Consider the following 23,247-nt stretch of genomic DNA (forward strand, 5'->3'; position numbering starts at 1 on the left):
TCCTCCTTAGCCCCAACATGTAGAAACTGTGTAGTTTAAAGTCCTGCTGAGATTTGCAGTCATAAATGTCAACTACAATAGTCTAGCTTTTTAACGTATTTCCTTCTTCACTCCTGGTATTTTAACACTCTGTGGAATTAGTTCTGTAACCTGAAGTGCCACTTATTAAAAAGGCAAGCCATGGTAAAGAGCTTGCTACCATCATCACTTCCTTTACAGAAATATAGCGATTTCACTCATTATAGCACACTCAAGTTTAATCAACACTCTGGCTTCCGCTCTGTGTAGGTATTAATAATTTATAAGTCTTTGGATTCTATTGCTCACTTTGTAGGTCATTTCTGTAGGCATTCCCTTGCAACCTGATCAGACATGGTGCATAAAATTAATTTCTGAGATGACCTGATATGTGAAGGGATGAAGTCAGTATAGGAGGAGGATTTCTGGTCCCAGAGATACAAGACAGGTGTGCACATGTGTATGTGGAAGGAGGGAAAAACACTCTTTGTGCAAGCTGGGACTGAACAAAGATTTTAACATAATGCTCAGAATTAAAGCAGATTTTAGTCTATAGGCCAGTTTAATTGGAAGAAACAAACAACTCCCCCCCAGCACCAAAAACCCCTCCACCATGCTCTTCTGGTACAATATCTCAAGGTATCTTGCTTAAATCTAGGATCTGAGTTTAATATTGCTCCCAAATCACCGTAATTAATAACGCTGACTTTGAATATTGATGATAGCCACATGCCTGCCCAAATTTATTTCAAATTCTGTTATGTTCTTGGCCTCAATAATTTCCTATGACAGTACGTTCGAGAGACTAATTATATGTGTGAAATACACACATAATACCTTCCTTTTATTGCTCTTCTATTTGCCATCTTTGATTTCAAGAGAACATCTCTCTTGGTTCTTCTGTTATGAGAAAAAGAAAACAGATGTTTCTAATTTATTTTCTCTTACACTAGAATTCAGTGCAGCATGAAGTTAGCAGTTAAATGACTGAAGTATTTCATCCTGATTGTGTTCTTCCAGACAGAGTAAATGTCTGTTCTTCCAGAGTAAACTTACCTACCTACTAGAAGAATTGGAGAAAGATGAGCAAGGAATAAAGAAATTCGAACCTATGAACTTTAGGTATACAGTTTATGAGAGAAAATGAGAAACCAAATACAAAAACATTTAGAAATGCTCCCCTACTCAATACTGGTATGTCTATATTTGGAAAAAAACCAAACCAAACCACCCCAACAGACCACAAACTAACCAAATGAAATACAATGTGTATGGCTGACAGTGCTAGTGAGGGAGAGGGACAATTAAAAAAGCAAAAGAGCAGACAGAACTTTATATGTAACATCACCCAAACCTCTGGCATCACACATACTCAGCATGCTATTTTAAATCTTATTGTAGAAGCAATTAGTCAACCATTGCAGCTTCTTCTGCGAGCATAAGCAAGTTCTCAGATGCCATCATCACGGCCATGGACGAGCAGCTTAATAAGGGTTCGATGCCACCATTTTGCAATAACATTTCTGGGCACTTGCATGAAGGGTGTACATCTGTATTTGCGTGTAACTACTATTATCTGGGTGTAAGCTGCATCAAACAAAAGCATGACTTCAACCAAAACACTTCATTAAATAGGTATGTCCATGCAGAGGCAAGGAATTTTTTAAAAGCGTGGAAGTAGATTTTAGAGGGAACATACCAGATTGAAGACTGATGGCATTGGTGTTAAAATTTCAGTGGAAACCTTGCCTCATTTAGTTATTGTAGGACAGGAAAGGACAATTCAGAGAAATGACAGAGCTTTTATGTTACTTCAGCTATAGGACTGATCGCTAAATACAAAGGTTGCCTGTCCTTACATCCACTACCAGCCCACACTGCATCTTACTATACCAAATTCCAACTTTCCTCATTTATTTTAATGGAAACAACATGGCAATTAAGGAAAAATACACACTTTGATGCTCCTTTCTGCAGGACAATGAGATCCTTGTTCTTTACACTAGATTTAATAGCATATATTTGATACACATGAAAAAGCTTCACCTATACTGCCCAGCTTTGAGGACTTGAGAACAAACTTATGGAGCAGAGAAACTCTTGTTGACAATATATATCATTTGGGTCAGATCTTTTTTAAAAAGTGTGTGTTTTCAACAATGAAACAGATACTAAATAAACAAAGTGTTCTCATACCATTAGGAAGTTCATTGTTCCAAGTTAAAACACTGCAAATACTAGAAGAAAGCCACTAGTCTGCTATGATTAGCCAAGGGTAGAAGGGCACAATTAGTTGTTACTTGATGACAGGATCAGATACAAAAAGGAAGCCCAGATGGGTGATACACAAAATGAGGCGTCCCGATTGAGTGAGACAACATTCAGATTGAATTTTCTAAAAATGCCATATATCTTTTAACAAACTTGTGTGATAATGGTCCTGTTATATCCTGATATATCGATCTATCCTGTTTGATCATACGAACACTATTTCATGTATAAAATTGGGGTACACAAAACCTCTACATCCCCTTAGCTGTACTCACAATGTTCAGTGACGTGATCATACACACTCCCATATGGTATTCCATTACAGCGAATCTAGAATTGTATTATCAGTTTTGCTACAAAATAACAACAAGAATATACATTATGGTAGCACTGATCCCCTCTCAATCAGGAAAAAAAAATTGACTTAACCCTTTATACCACTGATATTAACTGGCAAGTCAGTGTTACCCTTGGAGTCTGTTTTGCACATCCCTAAGAGACTTTCCTATGTGTGTTTCTTATCCTGAGAGATGCAATGTTTGCAGTTTTTATGAAAACACATACTCTGTAAACTTCTACAAGTCAAATTAAATGCCAAAAAAAGGAACCTTGATCTTACAGTGATTCTTTTCCACACAGCTACTTCTGCACACTTAAGAGGGAAAAAATAAAGAAAAAAAAATCTTCTCTACTTTCTCAAAACTTCCACTGCACTGTGGTAAGTGAATGGAAAATATGTGTTTGCACACACATACATGCTTTAAATACACTGCTGACAAAAAGCAGATCTGATTCAACACTGTTCCTTAGAGCTGTTGTCCCAGATAGCATCAAACAGTTTTAAAATGTACAAATTACTATGAATTGCCTCATAATTTGCAAAATGAAATGGCAGGCAAAATAAAAATCAAGCTAAAATCTACTTCATAATTTCAGAATTGAAGTCTGGTAGTGGTTCAGTCTTCTTGAACAATTCAACTACTGCAAAACACATATTGAGAGGCAGCATTTAGAGTCTTCCTTACTGTAAGGGATTTACTTTTAACTGCTGACAAAATCCAAGTACATGTTCCCCTCCTGAGCATCTTTTAATCTTTATAGTTTCTGGTTCTTTAATCCATGTAGAACAGACCCCCACCAAGTAGGTATGTCTCCCCAGGCCAGGTTACAGAGGGAAGGCAGCTCTGGTTCAGTATCAACTGAGTTCAGGTATATTTCTGAAAAGACTAGAAAGCAAGATCTAAGCTGTGCAAGCCCCAACTAAACCAGAAAAACAGCTTAAACTAGGAAAAAGTCTACCTATTAAAAACATCTTAGCAGCTGTGACCAGAATGGATGAGAAATGGTGAGAGAGGTTGCCCAGTGGCTGTTGTGCTGCTTTCACACACTTTTCTCACTAGGGCAAAGAATGATTAACAGACTCACCATCCCAGTGAATACTCCTATTGGAAACAGCTTTTGTGGAAAGTCAGACCCTTAAATGTATCCATGTCATAGTTTTATGAGACATAGTGTTCTACTACATACTTAAAGACATACAGAAAGAATCAAAAATATAGGATAATTTAACCCCTTGTTTTCTTCAGTACTACTTGTAAAGAGAAACCTGAACACATAAGGGAAATCACCTTTCATAACCGTGGGAGTGTGCTAAGGATGCACATAGGCCTGACTGCCCACAGGCATGCAAGTACTAAAGAAAAGTTAAATAGACCTTCCCTCATCCAGATCAATATTGAACTGCACATAAATTTATCTTCTTCCTTTGTCTGCTGTATGGCCACTAGGTCGACAACTCCTGAAGTCTCGTAAAATCAGAGGATTTAACATCAAAAGCAATGCAAAGAAAAGACAAAATCCCCAATCCTCCCACCAAAAATCACCCCAGCACTGCATTTGCTTCCTGTCTTTTCTTATACTGAGAAAGAGAATAGTAAATGAGTAAGGAAGCAATGTGAATCTGTGCATAGCATTACCTTTCTTTTTTAACAACCTATGTTTGCTTTTCATTAGCTCTCTGTGGTGGCAAAACTATAAATGTAAGAGTTAGAGACATAAAGGGAAAAAAAAAGTAGCCAATAGCAAAGATTTCAAATACATTTACACAACCACAGTTTGTTTTACAGCTGTTTTACATAACAATAAAAATGTAATATACCATGGGCTTTTGGCAGTGTGTAGAGAGGCAGCATCAAATGGCAATAATGGAGTAAGCACAAATGATCTCTTTGGAACAATTAAGCAATTTTAATAGGACCATTATGTCCAACAAGTAATGGGTCCAAAGAGACAGAAAGGTCAAAAGTGTGAGTTTCTCTGTACTGACCAGAGATCACATTTATAACCCTCTGGAAGAGAGGATAACTTCATAATCATATAACTCTTACTAGAAAACAACTCTGTTTAGCACACTAAACAAAATAGAGATCTTTCCTGATCTTTCCTTCAGATGCCAAAGGCAAGAATGCTTTCTCCCATCCAGTAGTATCAGCATAATTAATAAATAAATACTTAAGGACAAAAAGATGCTTACCCTCTTTGCATAACCAGCTGAGAAAATCATTGCCTATACGTAAAACAGTGCTTACACAGCTCAGTAAACAGTCTGGCACTTTAAAGAAAAAAAAATCGGTAAATAATACGTATTGTACATAAAACTCTGCAGAACTGTTTTAGTGACCTTGAACTCTAGTAATATAAGCAGGGACATGCAAACCCACTTATTTCTGGACACAGTTCATTCACTATCTCCAGCAAGGACTGAAATTTAACACTGGACCTAGTGTGTCATTAGGATATGACACATTATCTTTCAGGAAAGCCAATCTAAGCAAACATTATATTTTCATTACTTTAATACCAAAAAACTAGATTCTCCTTCTGAAAATAAATCATTTGCTAAAACAACAACTAAATGACTTTCCAGGTGTGACATTTAATGTGTACATGAGAGGAGGGTTAGTAAAAATACTGAGCAAAGAATCTTTCGTTTGCCTGGCATATAGTTGTCTGCTGTGTAAATGCTCATACAGGCTCACCTTCTGCACAGTCAAATGTCCTCATAACTCAGAACTGAAGTTTAGATGTATCATCTTGACTAGAAACGTTTCAAGCTAATAAAATACTTTTCCAATGACCAAGGAATAATACATAAAGAAAGATAGCAAATTTCAATTTCTATGTTACCTTGCACTCAGGATTATCCCATTTGCCCATTTAAGTACTTTAAAAACACTTTCCTCATTCCCTTTCATCAAGCCACTCTGATTTATGACCCAGATACTTTACCAATTTTAAAAAAAACAACCAAACTATATACACATTCAGTAGTGATCACTGCTACTTCATTTGCAAGTAAAGTAATAAAACAGGAATGGTTATGTCTGCTTATTTTTTAATTCCTAATATACATTTCCTTTCTGTCAACAGGACAACCTTTCCTCTTCAGTTCTCTGTAGGCATGGGCGTCAGACTTTGACAGATGCAATGGCTTAGTGCTGAAGGATCAGTGAGCCATCAGGAAAGAGAGGGCACCAGAACATGCTCAGCTTGGAAGGGTAAGGAGGCAGAAAACACTAGGACTGTTCTTTACAAGGCAGAGATGGCTTGCAGAAAGAGGCCCAACTCCAGGGGCCAGAACAGGCACTCTGGCTCTTTCTTCCAGAACTTGCACCACACTGGTGACTTGTATCACACTGGATTATGAAGGAAAGGAAAACCTAGAAGAGTAGCATAGAGATTGCTCGGAGTCTCTGGAAAAGACGGTAAGATTTACTACTGGAAAGGGATCTGGCAATATACTCTTCTTCTCTCTTGTTCCCTGATTTTAAAAGTTACATCTAATCCCACAGTATATTTTCATTCTTTCCTGGTATGTCATAGTTCAGCCATCAACTCTAGCTCCATCCTTTTTTTTCCTCATTTGTTCCAAATCATTGAAGACTGTTGCAAACAGAACAGACTTCAGTAGGCAAAAGATAGCTCTCCTTTCCAGATCCAAATCTAAATCAGCACTCCAATTTTACCTCTCTAAATTAAGCAGTGAATCTCACAAATCTCACCCAGCTGTTCAGCCAGCCACAAAAGAGGTCATGGCACATACTTACCCACAACATTTTACTCTGCTGCTACCACTTACAGCTGGACCCTGCCACCTTTTTGTATCCCCACTGCAAAATGTTACCACACAAGCCTCTACAATCCAATCCCTACTTTTCAGTCTTTCCTGATAAAATCCAGTACTAGTTAATAAACACATCCTAAATGGCTAGTTCTGTGGTACTCAGCATGCAGTGAAATGTGCACCTGAACAATCCCAATGCTAACAATGTCTGGACTTTACATTTTCTCATAAGTAAGACTCTTCTATGAAATACAAGGCAAAATCCTTGAAATGCAATGCAGAAACTAGAGACTGCATAGTCTACGGGATTAGAACATTTGCATTTTCTGTGGGAAAAACAATGTACAAGACATAGCTAATACATTACAGAACCTCATATGTATTTATAGTCATTAAGAGTATACACACTGAATACTAAGTACTTGAAACTGGAATGTCTCAACACATGTAATAGCTATGCATTTTAACTCATATTTCCCTAACAAATATTTGTAGTACTCCTAGATATCAAGGTAGAAGGTGAAGTAGGAACACAAAGACACCAAAGAAAGAGATTAGCTATTGGACAGCTTCATTATTTCTCTGCCACTATCCAGGAAGAAAAAAGTCCCCTACACTAATATATCTCAAAATACACTATCCTATTACAAAGTAGTAGTATCACAAAATAATAGCTGTGATAACCTTAGTGTGCATAAAAGCAGAAAATAATAAAATCACATATTCAAGATAATACAACAGCTGCTGAATAAAACAACTCGCTTATTTACCTCCATCAGATAAGGGGGGGAAAAAGGCACTTTTGCAACATAAGCAGAACTTTTCTGGGGAAGGGAGGATAGGGTGACACCTACAAGCCCAAAGACTAAACCTACTTTATTAACAAAGAACATTTAAACAGAGATGGAAATTTACATACCACTTTGCCAACACCAACAAAAATTAAGGAAGTGCTTTACTCTGAAATGCTTACAGTCTAAATTCAGCAACACAAATGCATGAAGGTTAATCCTTCACAAAAGCAAGGAGAAGTGGCTAAGTGACAGGAAACAAGAGCTTGCTTTAAATGGCCAAGCATAAAAAGAAGAGAGGCAAGAAGGGCAGAAGTTGAACATTTTCTGTGGCTAAAAGCCATGTCAATTCGAACAAGGAAAAAGAAAAGAGCCTGAAGTTAGTGGAGTGGAATGAAGGACAATGGGGTGAGGGAAGGAGGTCATTTTGTGGGTATGCCACATAGAACATAAAAAGACCATTTGGGGTCATTTAACTCGGCACCCTATTCCTGGCAGTGGTAAGAGCCTACTCCTCAGAATAGGTGACAGCAGACACTCTCTGTAGTCCATTCGCTTTGTACTCCCTCAGAATCCACAGCCACTGGATTAGGGGTGCTAAAGGGTACATGCCTGACTTTTCTCTTTGTAGCTGTTTATGGACCTGTTGCTCATGAATTTGTTCAACCCACCTTTGAATATGCTGATACTATCTACCTTCACAGCCTCCTGTAGAAGCATTTCCAGAACCTCACTACCTACTGGGCAGAAGAACTTTAACTGTTCTAAAATGACCTTTTAACAGTTTCTGTGGATATGTGCTTCCTGTATTATGGAATTTACTGAATAACAGCTTTTGTCGTACTTCTCTTCCAGTAGCTAAAAAAACCAGGTGTGCTCCTTTGGGAGATTCAAATTCACAGGGCCTTCAACAAAATTAATTTCCAACTTCCTATCTTTAATACTGGTCTATTTGATTGGGATTGACTGAGTCACTTGTTTCTCTCTCTGTTTTCTGCCCTCTTCCTCCATTTCTGTGCCTGCCTTTCACTCCCTCTGCTTACTATCACTTCCCCAGTTTTTTTTTTCTCCCACTCCTCACACTTCACTGATGTGCTTCTAGGAGGACATGGCTAAAGAGTCACAAGTGACTCAAGCAGCAGTTCAAGGAGGTCTGCAAAGATACAGTAGGGCACCTATTACATACATTCTTCAAGGTATAGCATATTGTTCTCATGATAAGGTCATATAAGTGCATTCACTTTATTACTAAATTAATATTTTATCTCCCAAGTGGGGGTGCAAAACAATCACCATAGCAAAACTATTGTTGCAGCTTGTATGCTTTACTGTTTCAAAAATCTACTCATGCCCAAGAAAAGGGTGGCCCACAGATGGTCCTCCCCATCCATCAAGAGAAAGATACCCTATGTCTTCTGTTCCTTACAGTCCAAGGAGCAGAAAGTAGAGCTAAACTGCTGAACCAGATAAAGCATCAGTCTTGTCTCTATTTCCACCTTTGCTACAACTATTCCAGCAACCAGTGCAAAATCACCTCAGCCACCCTGATGGGCCACGTCCCTGCTGTCCCTTATAGTCTCCATTAATGCCTTGTATCATCTTGTTTCCATTAATTGTTTTATGTCCTTTTCTGTTCCTCATCTGTAACTCATTCATCTCTTACAAATACCTGCAATCTGATTAACCTCACAAGAGGAGTGAGGGGATGGAAAAATTGGAAAGATGCTATTTAAAAGAAGACATTAAGATTTCACTAGAGATTTCAACCCTGGGATGCAGCTGAAAGACAAGCAGCAGGGCAGCTGAGGACCTGGCACTAGTTGTGTTCAAAATTTAGATTTCCTGGGTCACTCTTGTCACTACTGTATATCCTTCTGCCTGATTTCCTATGTTACAAAGGTGCTGTTGAAATTCAATTTAAAGTAGGAAGGAAAGCATTGCCACAACTTTAATGCAATGGAGAACTCAGTGAGATTAATGATATTTTGAGACTTAGCATAGCTATTTAAAGCCTTCAGTCTTTTCTCTCTCCCATAGACACCCAAGTGTAAGGAGGCATAAATACTTGTACCAGAACTCAAAGCACTACAAAATATAATGAGAATCTCAAATTAAGAATTATCCCATCAAAAAGAAAGCTAGACAATTCTCATTGATAAATAACTTATAAGGAAGACACGGAGGATACTAACTACAAAGGCTTGTATACATCACATAATTTACCTCCTTTAAAAAGGTTACAAAGACATACAGAAAACACTGTGGAATACAGTATTACAACAATCTGATTGATCAGAAACTTCTGATAAAATGACCTTTTGTGGAATCCTACAGTATTGATCTAATTACTTGAAACCTCTATTATTACAATTGCATACATTTTAGCCATCTTTCAAAACATTCAGCAGCAGCTAAACACTGCTTCAATGAAATAAATTGCACTTTCTCCACCATTTATATGTCACTTCTCAGAGCTGCTACACTCATTCAGAATATAAAATAACACTGAATTAAATATAAATAATATAAACAGAACACTGAGACTTTCTAGAAGTTGTCCACTTGAGAACTGCAAACATATGAAATCCATAACAGTCAAAACCTAAATTAGCACCTTAAAATGTTAGTGAATATATTCAAACTGCATCTAAAACCTTCGAGACAATTGCCCTGCCACTTTTCCTTGTAGAACAATCACTGTCTCAAATAAATCTGACAAAGTTCTTAGACTGTATCAGAAGTAGTTTTTTTCTTATCAATACACACAGCAATTGTGAAAAGACACTTCTGATTTCAGAATTAAATTTAATGTCTGGGGGCCTTTTCACTCCTGTGTGCAACTCCTGTATGATCCTAGGCATCAAAGAAAACACACCTCTCCTGATTTGTCCCAGCAAAACACTGAGATTAGCACGCTGACCAAAATATTGCTCAGATACCCACAGCAGAAAAAACATTAAATATTAGCAGTCCACCTGCTCCAGAAAGCTTGTCACCATTTTGCCTTTACAGTTCTCAGTACCAGAACAAAATTCTCTGTTTCCAGCAAGTCCAGCAGCTCCAGAGGGAGAGATGAGCAATCTTTTTAAACAGTCATTTAGAATGATACAAAGTACAAAACACATCTACTAACATGCTTATCTGATTAGGTCCACACTTCCTTTTGACTCTAAAAGTTGAAGCTACTGAAGGAATTGAGACCTAAATGCTACACTGATTCACAGAAACACAGAAGCAAAGAAATCTAACAGGACTCTACATCATTAATCGCACAGCCTCTTTAATCCAATTACTTTGTATTTTGTCTTAAACAAATGAACTGACAAAACTTGGCCTGGACACAGTTCTCAAAACAGCTCAATTTCATCTTATCTGACCCATATTTTCAGCTGTGAAACTATGGAAGAGACTGGAGGGAGTGAGGAGATTCAAACACCACATCTGCCCTGAGCTACAGTCTGCATGCCCCACTCTTCTTTTCTCCCCCAGCTTCCTTCCCCCAGAGTACAGGTTAATAAAGAGCAGTGCAGATTGGATATTGAAGTTAAGCATACAGCTCTACAGCAACTCCTTGTAATGTCAATTAGGCCCTTACACGCAGAAAATATGTATTAAATGCATGGTTGCAACCATTACACTTTCCCCAAATGCCTTGGAATTTTAACTGCATGTTGCAGAAATTTGCAAATTAGCAAAAGAAACAAGAAAACTCCTCTGAATTATTGAGTGCACAGTGCTTATTTTGACAATTGTAGTTTATTTATAGTACTTGACAATACATGTTCTCTCCTCAGTTTTGTAATATAATGAAGTGAGCACTTAAACCTCCACTGTTAAGCCTCAGAGGGAAAAATAAGTATAAATTTATTTCATTCAAATAAATGTACAGATTGGCAAGATTTTACTTATAATGACTAAATTGCATCATTAATTTAACTTAGTTTGAAGCACTTTGTTTTGTGGAGAAAGCATAGCCCTTAACTTTGAGCATAATGTGTGTCTGCACAGGTGTGCAATCTCTTAACCCATTCACATAAAATCATATCCTATTTTTTAGTACAATAAATGCTTCTGAAAAGGTGCTGCATGGAAGGCTGGTCTGTCATGTACAATTACAGAAGAGCACAGGCAGAGGCTGCAAAAGTTTCACTAGACACAAACTCACTGATAACCTTAATTCTCTAATGTACTGGCACAGTGAACTCTGTTTCCATCCCAACACAACCCCCTCCAACAGCGGGACCAAAGCAAACATCTGCCAGACACAATAAGACTGGCTCTCAAAACCAACCCGTTCTTCAGAAACCACAAGGGTCTGGCAACCTGCTCTTTTTGAAATCTTCAACACAAAACCATCCTCCTCGATCCCCTAGACAAGCCAGTTGTCCATGGGTAATTTTGTCTTCATATAAAAAGGCAAGCTAGATTCAGGCCCTGAAGTATAAACAGCACACATACATTGTTTCCCATTTACCTTTATGAAGTATCATACACATACAGTGTATGTTTATTAAAACAAAACCAGACATAAACTGCTGCTATACACATATCCAATCTAAAAATCTAGACCAGTAGCACTGGAATAAAACTGAAAAGCCAAACAAGACTGTGAAACCAAGAGGAAATATAAGAATTTGTCAGATAAAACATATATGCAGCATCATAAACACAGTTGCACAGTGCCCTCCAAGAGCAGCAAAACTGAAAGTCAAATAATAAAATTAAGTGGTATACAAGGGAGTGTGCACAGAAGGGATTTCAATCCTCTTTGTTCTTAGCCATGCTACAATTTCACAGCCGCTCTCAAGATACATCGTGTCCATGTTTGGCATGCAAGAGCACAGAATGCAGTTCATTTGGGAATTACTGAGCCAGGACGTGCAAAGCAAAATCTAACACAGCATAAGCCGGCTCCTGCCACAGTGTCTGAACAGCCTGGCCATCAAAACATTTCTGACAGTTAAAATAAAAACAGAAGTGGCTTCAGAAAAGTTAATTCCTGTAATATTAACTAATCGATCCTCAGCAAAGACACTGCTCCTGTGCAGCCTTTGTCTGAGTACATCGGACAGAGGACTTTGCCTGCAGGAGCTGCTACCTCCACATACTTAAATTCAGCCAGTGTAGAAATGTATTATTTTTATGGTTTGCAAGCTAGACCATACACAGCTGCAGAGGATTTCTAAATTAGTTAATACACCATTTCAAAAGGAAGAGTTATTTCTCCAGGGATCATGTGCCAAACAAAGCAAGAAAGGAATGGTGAACCACTGGTAGTTTATATGACAAAAGGTATTTTTCAACTACACACAGCACTAATTATGTAGGTCCTTCCTATCCTGCATCTGGAAACCTCTCACAGAAAACACTCAATTTTCAACACAGTATGAGATGAAAAAAGAAAAAAAGACTTCTAAAACCACTTTTGTAAGCTTTTAATTTCACCTTCCTTAAAGGTGATAGTATTTTTTTATTTCTACAAGGAAGCAAAAGCTGGCATTTGTGTCATTCTTGACCTAATAATTTAACTGGGCATACTAAGGAAAAAAGTCATAATGAAATTAAGCTCCTTACTTAGAAAATGTAAAACCGGAAAGTTTATGCTACAGAATACGATTGTGCTCAGGAAGGGCTATTTCACACATGAAAATATAATAAAAACAACACTGATATTAGAGTTTAACAGTGACAATCTATCCTTAAATAATATCCAAGCTTTAAAAGCAAAAGCACTTAAAGCATTATTGGAGTTGAAAGTATTGAAAAAAAAACACATTTGCAAAAAATTACAAGCACCATAAAAAACAAATGTAAGCAAGACAAATGCCAGACCTGCATGGTATGTAGACGAAATATATTAATTATAATATGAAGCTGTTGAGTTCAAAACTGCCTTTGAGCCACACATTTTATGCAGACTTCTCTCAAGCCAAGAAATCTTAATTCCACACTGCAAAGTTTTGAAAACTATTAATTAAACTATTAAACTATTAAATTCCATTAATATGAGAGAGCACTTCTCCCCACCATCTTTACTGAGACACGTATTTATTAAGTGCTGACAGTTAACTTTCACGAGACTCTCAAGGAGATCTGGTCCTTATTCTGCAAATTTACAAAAACTGGGCTGAAGGTGCCAAAAAACACAACTGTATTTTATTATTATTTAAATAATGAATTTGTGATAGCATTTTACTCTGAAGCAATGGAAAGCCCTGCAGGGAAATGCCTCCTTCAACAAAGGTTTGAAAATTATTTTTGTTTAAATAACAGCTGGTCTTGCCTATATGGACTTAAATGAGCCATGTGGAGACAAACTTGTTTCAGTTTGGCTAAGATAGATTAAAAAACATTAATTCTAGTTAATATCCATCTTGGTCCCTCTACACAGATGGGAAAGATAACATTAAATTACCATGCTTACATACAGTCAATACCAGACACCCAATAAAGCACAAATTCAAAGACCTGCTCATAATGCAACTGATGCACACAGTTCCAGCAGAACAGCTCAGCTGCAAGTTAGCTTGAAACAAAAGAAATTTACATGAATTTCTCCACTTTGCCAGAGACTTCCTGCATGACCTTAGACAAATCACTTGTTTTTTGTGTGCTATAACTCCTCACCCCTAAAAATGGGGAAAACCACTTGTTCCATAACCTCACATCAATAAGCAGATCTACCATCAGGAGATGCTTAGATACAGAGGTAGAATAAATTACACACAGTGAATAAAGAGTACTTAAAGTTTGAATTAATTTCTCTTAAAGCTTTGGACTTTTCATCACAGAGACAGAAGGAAAGCTTTTGCACAACACTCCAAAGTGTCACCAGCAAACAAAAGTCAGGTCTGCCTACAAAGCAAGATAGAAGCATATTTTGACATGTGCAGACTCAAAGCAAAGGCATGACACCTCCTCTGTTACCAGCATATACTAAAGAACAAAAGTAATAAATTTCTAGTTACTTTCTTTAATTCCTGTTTTAGAGTTCAAACTCTCTGATATAAAACCAAGTAGGAGATCATCAGATACACTCTCAAAAGAACTTAAACACTTTAGGTCCAAACAGTCATTGTCCAATTCATATTAACCACTAACTACCTTTTGAACTTGAAAGTCATATTTAACTTTCATAACTCAGTATTAATATTGGGAATCAAACAATCTTGCAAAAATTAAAGACCTCCAGAGCACTGGCCTACTGAAAATAATGAAGAGGACTAAAATCCATTCAGACGTAGTTGCCAAACACACATTACACCAGGACACTTATGAGGACAGCATTGCTCCCAGCAGGAACCCACGAATTTGCAACATGTATTAAATGTATATTTTTAGAAAATGTTTTCAAGTCCAAAAATCTACATTTTGAATGCAAGCCAAACAGAAACTGTTTCCATGCACGTATTCTGCACTGCTGCACAACTATTGTGCTAGCCTGTGAAAATCAAAATCACACCCTGAGGAAGGAGACACAAATGCACAGGGAGTATGATAAATGAAACAGCCAATGACACACAAGCCCAGGTAAACTTTTGGAGGATACAGGTAAGCTATGGAAAAACCAGAAGCAAGGAAAGTGCTGAGGAGAGAGGAAGTTTTGGAGTAAGCTTCCCCTCATATTACCCACATATGTGTAAAAACTACACAGCTGCTCAATCACAGCATATTGAGTGTGCTTGGGGTTTGGGTTTTTTTGGTTTTTGTTTTTTAAACAGATGCTCTGTGGGTTACATACATGAAAATACAGACACTAAAAGCTACAAAAATAAAAATGAAACATTTATTTTTAAGCTATTTTGTTTGAAATGTCAAATGGTTGTCATTATTTGTAATTGCATCTTGTATGTCATATTTTATAAGAAGAAAAATACCTCATGTAAGAGATGGTAAAACAGTTCTTACTAAAAATCATTCACAACCTGAACCTTTATTTTTCAATATGCAGAGCTGCTCTGGGATGTGTTAAATATCTTAAACTCCCATTACTCCCAATAAGACTGAAAGAAGTATTTTGCAGCGAGACCAAAAATTAAAGCACAGCCAACCATGAACTTATATCAAACACCAGACATAGAATAGGGGAAAAGACAAACATGGTGGTGGGGGGTGTAAGAATAGATGTCCAGAAAAAGAAAAAGGATTATGATGTTTCCAACATAAAACAGGATACAATTTTGGACAAACATTTTCAAATGTGACTTGAGGCTTTGGCAACCCCTAAAATTGACAGTACAACAGGTAATATGTGGCATCATACATAATGCTCTGAATATGTAAGTTCAAAGATTAAACTTGTAGGAAAGAGCAAGATGCCTAAAAGGAGAGGACTGGCCTCTCCTCCAGTGACACCTGAAAAAAGTCTGTAGAGGCACAAAGGCAGCAGAGTTATGAGGGGCAGGAGGTCAGTAGAAAGGTTAGAATAAGCAAAGTCATAAAGGCAGGAAATTGGAACTAAGTTCTCAAACTATGTATTTAATACCTCCTTCACAGCATGCCAGTAATGTTCATACGAAAGGAAAAAATATAAAGGAAAGCAGTGACACTGTTAGCAGGCTTTCCAAGAACAAATTCTGGCATCTTTAAATATCATGCAGCAACTAGAGTCTCTCATTTGCTTAATCTCCTCAGTCATAAATTGACTATTTCTGTTTGTTTTTTTTTTTTTTTTTTTTTAGGCTTTTTTTCACAAGAGGTGAAACTTCCCCACAACTGCAATACCTGAAACTCATCTCACTGTCGTGGCAATTGACACCTGCCTGCCTTTTTACAAACCAGCTGCTACAGAGGCAAACTCCCAGTGCTTGACTGCACAACTGGAACCTTGTTAACCATAAGCAGAGCTGCTCTTCTTGGCTCTCAGCAGCATGCCTACAGAAGTAGGATGACTTCTCTCCAAGATCAGCAATACCAAAACTCCTTTGGTCACACATATACACACAACAAACCCCTCCACTCACGTTTTCCTACCTATCAACATATTAAAAGGCAGTAACAACTACACCAGATTCATTAATTACTTGCAGGAGTTGCCAGCCTTCAGAGTCACTCATCTGGAAGTCAAAAGAAATGCAGAATACGTGTAACTCCACTATGGATGAAGATTAATTATCACTATTTGTACTACAAACTAATTTTTACTATTATAAATATTTGTAAAGGCTGAAATAACTCAAACTTACTATGTGGGCCTTGAAGCACATTATCCTCAATGGCCTATGTAATTAAAAAAGAAAAACCAAAACTATACTGTATTTTAACAAGTAGTCTGCTAGTTCATCTTTACCTGTGAATGAATCCAATTGAAACAAGGACAAATCAGGGTTCTAACATAATTTACACAAATCTTCAGAAGAAACACGCAATCTAACATACTCATACACTACCACAGCTTTTGGATAGACTTGGAAAGTTCAGTCTGAAGTCCCAGCACCTTGACCATCCAGAAAATTAGTGTTTCTGCCTAGTTTCAAACTAAAACTACCACACTCAGTTTTCTAGAGAGCAAGCAACAGTGCCTGAGATGTGTTTCTTTCCCATGAAAATCATGTTAAGGTAGGAGGAGGAAGGAAAAGCATGTGGACTTCATCCTGACACAGAGCTAGGATGTACATGGGATAGACATCTCCAGCCCAAGAACTGGAAATTTTGTAACATTCAGGTAAGTCATTACTGTCCCTAAAACAATATTGTCACAACTAAAATTTCAAAACTTATCATTCCAACAGCAAATCTTCTTAGTATCAGATTAGATGTCACACATCACATTTAATCTCTCCTTCAATTAATTATGATCCTAGGGACTGGTACTGAAAGCGTGGCTCTGGACGTGTCAGGCTAACTCTTGTGCTAATGCCTCCCCACAGAATAGCAATGACAAAAAGCTTCAATAAAAAGGTTCATGTACATTTATGGGTGGAAACTCAATATGAAAAAGACCAATTTAAACAGTTATTTATAAACATAATTTTCTCTGATTTCTGCTATTACCAACATCAAAACACATAAAACCTCAGCTACAGCAAGAAGATGGGAACAGAGTTATGCACTGGCAACTAAAGCAAACACAGACTAGATTGAAAGCCTCTTTCCTCTTGGATGAGGCAAGTATAACCAAAGATGTTACACTAGTACTGCCTCCTCTCCAAATACAAAGAGGTTCAGCAACACCATGCAATGAAAAAAATCAACCTGCCAGATGTTTTAGAAAAACAATATAAGTTTCTAAAACATACTTAAAAACAAGCTACTTTATAAAGGGCAACAGAATATCCCTGCTTTCTGTTTCATCAGGTAAGATGTACATTCCAGTGGGGCACCCACTGAGTGACAAATTTGCACTTCACTTCCACTGTCAGCTGCTGTTCACAACAGAACCCTGAGCTAAAAACCTCAGAGCATTCTCTGCTGCCTTGGCAGGACTCTTATTTATATAAGATTAGTGCAGTCAGGCATTAGATTTATAAACGAAAACCAAAAACAAACAAGGAGAAAGTTTTCACACTATTCTTTATAGACCAGTTTCTAAAACATACACACACAAAACAGTATAATATATTGAAATGCAATTGTTAAAAAAACAAAACAATCCCCAAAACAAACAGAAAACTGATCAAAATACATACAATCTCTGGAGGTACCCCCACCTGGAAACCATTTAAAATCAGGCAAGCATTCACAAAAGTACTGTTGGCCACCTAAACAGCCATTCCTCTGCTCCATCCAGAGCCTCTGAGTGCAGTTACAACACACAGGCACACTTCAGCCCCCCACCTTCTCCCACCCTCCTCAGGTAAGGAAAGGGCACCAACCTGCAGTTGGGAGGTGGATCTAAGGTGATGTCAGCCAATTCCTTCTGAATCCTGTGGTAATAAAGCAAGAAGGAACATAAGGTAAGACACTGTGTGGGATAGCAGTTAACACATTATCCTTGCAGACATACTGTCACTGTGAGCTTGCCACAGTGTACATAAGAGAGGCACTCTCAGATGTGGCCTCCCACCAGTCCAAACCCCCTAAGCAGGACAGGTGCCCTGCCCTGTTAAAGAGACAGGCAGAAAAGCAGACAGGCATCGTGCACTGAACCCAGACAGGTGCACTGCTCTGCCCTCCCACAAAGATGCCAGTCACACAGTGGAAAAGACTGTCCTCTTTGCTCTGCCAACCAGCCTGTAAATGAGGGGAAACCTCTGCAAATATGATGCACCAAGAAGCAACTGCAGTCTGAAAAGGAATTTTGTCTTACAGAATTGAGAGAAACAGCCATTGCCAAACTGGCTCCCTCCTCTCTCCCCCAGCTTCTCATCACCATCCTGAGAAAAAAAAATCCACAGCCCTGAGGGAGTCAATAACTGCGCCATTCTCAAGGACACTTTAAGGAAGGTGAATATCTATTTCCGAGGCTTCTGCACTTCCTACCACCTTCAGTTCTCCCTTCTCTTCACCCTCAAGAGCCACACATGTCCCCTCCCTAGGACTCCAGACGCTCCCTCTCTCCACTGTGCTCAGCCAACACCCTGTTCTCCCAGCCCAGACTATTCTGGGCTTATGCTGCTTTTGCCACAAAACGCCCAACCAGCTATCATCCCCTTCCCTGGAGTCCCATTACTGTCACTCAGGCTTCCCTTCCAGATTTCCCCACCCAGCACTCAGCCTGTCTCCCTTCTCCTTTAAACTCAGCCAGCATCTCCTGCCACTTGTCACACACAAGAACCGCAGCCTTTCAACAGGAGGCAGTTTAAAATCTTCTCCTTAAAAGAGTGAAGGGCACAACACGTAAACACTGCTTGCCACTATCTATGTCAGTTTGCCATGGAAACCTGCTGAGTGAAGATCTGGAATAACCAAACTGCCTAAATTCTACAAAGCCACAGAGAACTTAGTTGCTACGACAGGGCATTTGCATAAAACCCCAGTCACTTTAGACACCTACTGATACAACCTCTCTGCTGCTTGGCAAAGCTGTTCAGTGAGATGGTTTATTATTCTTACTGAAGTACTGCAAGTTTGCTTGAAAACCTCCATTTGTCAGCTTAGCTCCCTGGAGCAGGATGGTGCTGAATTCAGGTGACACACAGAATAAATAAAAAAGGGAAACTCTTTTTTATTTTTTTTAATTAGTAGCTCAAAAAAGTCTGTCTAAATGAAGAAAACTGACATAGCTGTTCTGGAATTCCTATTCTATGCAGGTGTCTCTCCCTACACATTATTCTGGAATAAAAATTACTTTATTCTCAAAAAAAGCCCAAACTCACTCTGTGCTTTGAGCAAAGACTATTTTAGAGCAGAATGTCCACAAGTGGGCCTGCTGTGGATTATTTATTCCAGTGAGCATCCAACCATACACAGAAAATTCAATATAAGTGATGAGCAGACAAAAGTAACAGTAATGTATTTGTTGGTAAAGATCTGGGGCTATATTACACTCCTCGCACTGCAGTGCACTCCTCCAAAGCAAGCAAGCTCAAAACTTCACAAACATTAATTAATCTCCAAATCAGTTCTGGAAAGAAAAAAAGACACTCTAGACTCCAACCCAGATGAGAGTGAAACAAATGTTGAAATGCAATGCCTTACTTGGGACCATATATTTTCCAGTATTTTTTCCAGTAGCAGAGAAAAAAATAAGGTCTAAATGTCAATCCTACACCATTCCCATAACAAATACTACTAAGGAAAAGGGAAAAGAGAGCAGAAAAAATTGAGGGTCAGAATAACAGCCCAGAAGAAAAAAAGCCAGGAAAATATTTGGAATAAGAAGGAAGATGGACCACAAAGCAGTGAAGTTGGTCAGACACTCACTGCAGCTACACTGAAAAAAGAGACAATAGCAGCTTCACGTAGAAAGGTTGAGCAAAGGGCTAGAGATGAGGAATGGGAGGAGCAGGGGAATAGTGCAAAATAAAATGAGGATGAAGGGAAGACGCAACAAATCAGTGAGAAAACTGACTGTAGCCTCACCTCTTGGCACTGGTAGACAGCAGTTTAGAGTTTTTACTCATGCTGACTTTGCTTTCCTTCTTCTTAGGCGTGCTTGTCTCTTTCTCTGTCTGTTGGTTGGAGGATGAAGATGAGGAGGAGCTGGTGCTGGCCCTCGAATCGTCATCCGACATAGCGACCCCCCCACCACACACCCCAACCTGGAGAGGAGACACCACGGGGCATGGGGAACAAACAGTGAACACAAACACACACAGAGAAAGGCTGCTGACAATCTCGCTCTGTGTTTGGATCATGCTCCTTTTAAAGGATCCTCGTGTCTCCCTCTCCTCTCTAGGCCCTACACCCATAGCAGGAGGGGCAGTAGCTTCCCCTGCATTAGTAACACTGAGGAGCAGGGGAAAAAGGGACTTTAAAAGCTTCCTCTCCAAAAAGCAAGTGTGGAATGAGAGGAGACTGGAACGGGGACAACTGCGAGGATCAGGGAAGCTCAAAGCAATTCTTTCTAATCTCCCCCAAACTGCACACACAAGAGGAGCCATCACCACCCACCACTATCGAGCCTAGGGGTGTAGGAGATAAAAATGGAACAGCTCCGGTCCCTTGGGTTCCCGGGAGGCACGTGGGGGAGGCAGGAAGGGATGGGGCCAGGGGGGTGCCCGTTGCCAGTTCTAAAATGGAAGTGGGGCATCACTGGCAACACAGGGAAGACCCTGGCAGATGTGTGACCTGTGGTGGGGAAACCCCTGCCTGTGGGATCGGGTGCTGGAAGCCGTGAGGGGAGGCGGGCAGGAAGGGAGCAAACCACAGGGAAGGGCTAAGCAGGGAGTGGGGTGCACTGCTGGCACCCCCCGAGGCCCTCCGCACCGAGGGGCATATGCCAGCGGAGGGGGAAGGGAGCAGAGGGTCTGTGCCCGGGGGGACGTGGGGGAAGCAGAGCCAGGGCCTAGAGGGGCGAGAGTGGAGGGCCGGGGAGGCCGGTGTCGGGGAGGGGGCAGCGGGGGCCAGGGCGGGCAGCCCGGGTCTGTGCGGGCACCCCGGGGGCACGGGAGAGGAGGGCGAGCACGGCGGGCTGCCGAGGGCAGGTCCGCACCCCAGAGGGGCGAGAAGCCGTCGGGAGGGATGGGGGGCTGGCAGGGTACCCCGGGAGAGTTCGGGGGAAGGGCTCGGGGTGCAGCCGCGGGCCCGGGGAGGGGGGGGTGCGACACACAGCCGCCTCCCTGCAGGGCTGCGGCCCCCGGGAGCCCCCTGTCCCCGCCGGCCGAGAGCCGGAGGGCGCCCGGCCGAGCTGCCCCGGCCGCGGGCCCTCAGGGCCGGGGGACAGCGGTACCTGACAGCCCCGGCGCGACCCCCCTGCCCCGCCGGCTGCCGCCCCATCGCCGGGCCGCGGCCGGCCCTGCCCCTCGCCTCTGCCCCCGGGGAGGGCGGCGGGGGGTGCCCCGTCCCCCTACCTCTCCCTTTGTGTCTGGCTGCTCCTCCTCGGTGCGGCTGGGCCTGGCCACTCGTGTCTCTCTCGCTGGGAGAGAAGCGGAAGTGCTGCAACAGCAACTATTAAACAGGCAATGGCTTCCCTGGCTGCCTCCCCCACCGCCGAGCGGGGCTGGGGGGCGGCGGGGCCGGGGCGCCACCCGGTGCGGAGCGGGGGGCGGCGAGGGCGGGCGGCGGAGCCCCAGCTCCGGGGATGGAGGGGGATCCCGGCCGCCACGGCCCCCTCCCTTTCCCTTCCCCCGGGGGAGGGGAGAAAGGGGCACACGGAGGGGAACGTGAGTTTTTAATGGAGACCCTCGGAAAAGTAACCTGCAGGGTGTCGGGGGGCAGAGGGACAGGCGCCCTCCCCGGCTCCACTGCTGCTTCCGTGCGAGACCCCCGCGGGGACGCGGTGGAAGCAGGTGGCTGGGAGAGGGGCAGCTCCCGGGGCTGCTTTTTTTAAGGCTCAGAGGGGGTATTAGGCTCGGCGCGGGGGCTGCTTGCTTTCCTCCTATTCTCACAACTGTTTTCAACCCCAAAGCTTCTCCCCTGCCTCACCTGCTTTGTCCCTCCGGCGGCAGCAGCAACTTGTCACCTGTCTCAGTTTGAAAGCAATAAGGGGAAAAAAGAAAGAAAGAAAAAAAAGCCTAGCCCAAAGCCCACTCGCCCCCACCAATCCAGGCAAAAGGAATCCCCGGCAGCTTTCCCATCTCTCACCTGTTTCAGCCCCAAAGCAGCAGCTGTGTCCTCCCTTCCTCCCCCGGCTCAGCCCTGAACCAGCAGCAGGAGCAGCCGCTTCCCACTCGCCCTCGCCCGGAGTTCAGGATTCCATTGTCCCCCACACTGCATTTGGTGACATCACTGACACACAAAGAAGGGGCACTTCGTGATGTCATCAACGCATGCTGGGAGAGAAAACAAAATTCTAGGCTTGGCAGCGACAGCACTAACACACAGACGCTCACAGAGACACACACAGACCTTTCAATTTTCCAAAGGTAAAAGTATTAGGGAATTTTTTTTTTCCCCCCAGTCCCCTGATGGGGAGCCCGTCTGCGGAAAAAGGCGTGTTGTATTCGCTAGCGTGTTGTAATCGCGAGGCGATTTACTCGTTTCTCCGAAACCTCTGCTGTCCAGCTCTGGCTCCCTGTCCACCCAACGGAGAAAAGTGATTTGGCTGGAGCGACCCACCGCCCCCGGCCCAGGCGCGGGCAGCAGCCCCGGTGGGCAGCTGCGGCTCTTCCTGGAGGTGCCGGACCCACTCGTGAAGGGACAATGGGGACCAGCATTCCCACCGACCTCACCCGGGGCACATTTGGCTCGCTGCCGCCAGTTTCCACAGCCTATCGAGGGATCGCCTATCGAGTTACTTGGTGTCTTCAGTGGCCGAAAATACACTGGACTGTCTCCACCACGCACCACGGAGTTTGCATGTCACCCTTTCTCCCACGGGAGGAGCTCGAGGTGATCCGCAGGCACACAGGACTGCTGGCTCCACAGGGCGCTGTTACGACACGACACATGGGAGTCCCGAGGGGTCAATTACAAAACCGAAGCCGCAGGAGCGGCGGGGGACGGGGGCGGGGGGACATCCCCGGGCTTGGCATCTCCGCTTCTCAGCGACCACGGGGGGGA

The 23,247-nt window shown here is 41.6% G+C and overlaps 1 protein-coding gene across 1 annotated transcript in view; it reads right to left on the reverse strand.

The window, feature by feature from the left end:
• Positions 1-22,508, reverse strand: part of LOC110474598 (ubiquitin-conjugating enzyme E2 E1) — a 44,987-nt gene extending 22,479 nt beyond the window's left edge. Inside the window, 6 exon segments of the mRNA XM_077787140.1 lie at positions 18,018-18,068; positions 20,167-20,345; positions 21,597-21,661; positions 22,171-22,207; positions 22,330-22,370; positions 22,373-22,508. Coding sequence (XP_077643266.1) covers positions 18,018-18,068; positions 20,167-20,345; positions 21,597-21,661; positions 22,171-22,207; positions 22,330-22,370; positions 22,373-22,508 — 509 coding nt within the window.
• Positions 22,509-23,247: the final 739 nt, after the last annotated feature.

The sequence above is a fragment of the Lonchura striata genome, chromosome 1, assembly GCF_046129695.1.
Source record: "Lonchura striata isolate bLonStr1 chromosome 1, bLonStr1.mat, whole genome shotgun sequence".
Lineage (NCBI taxonomy): Eukaryota > Metazoa > Chordata > Aves > Passeriformes > Estrildidae > Lonchura > Lonchura striata.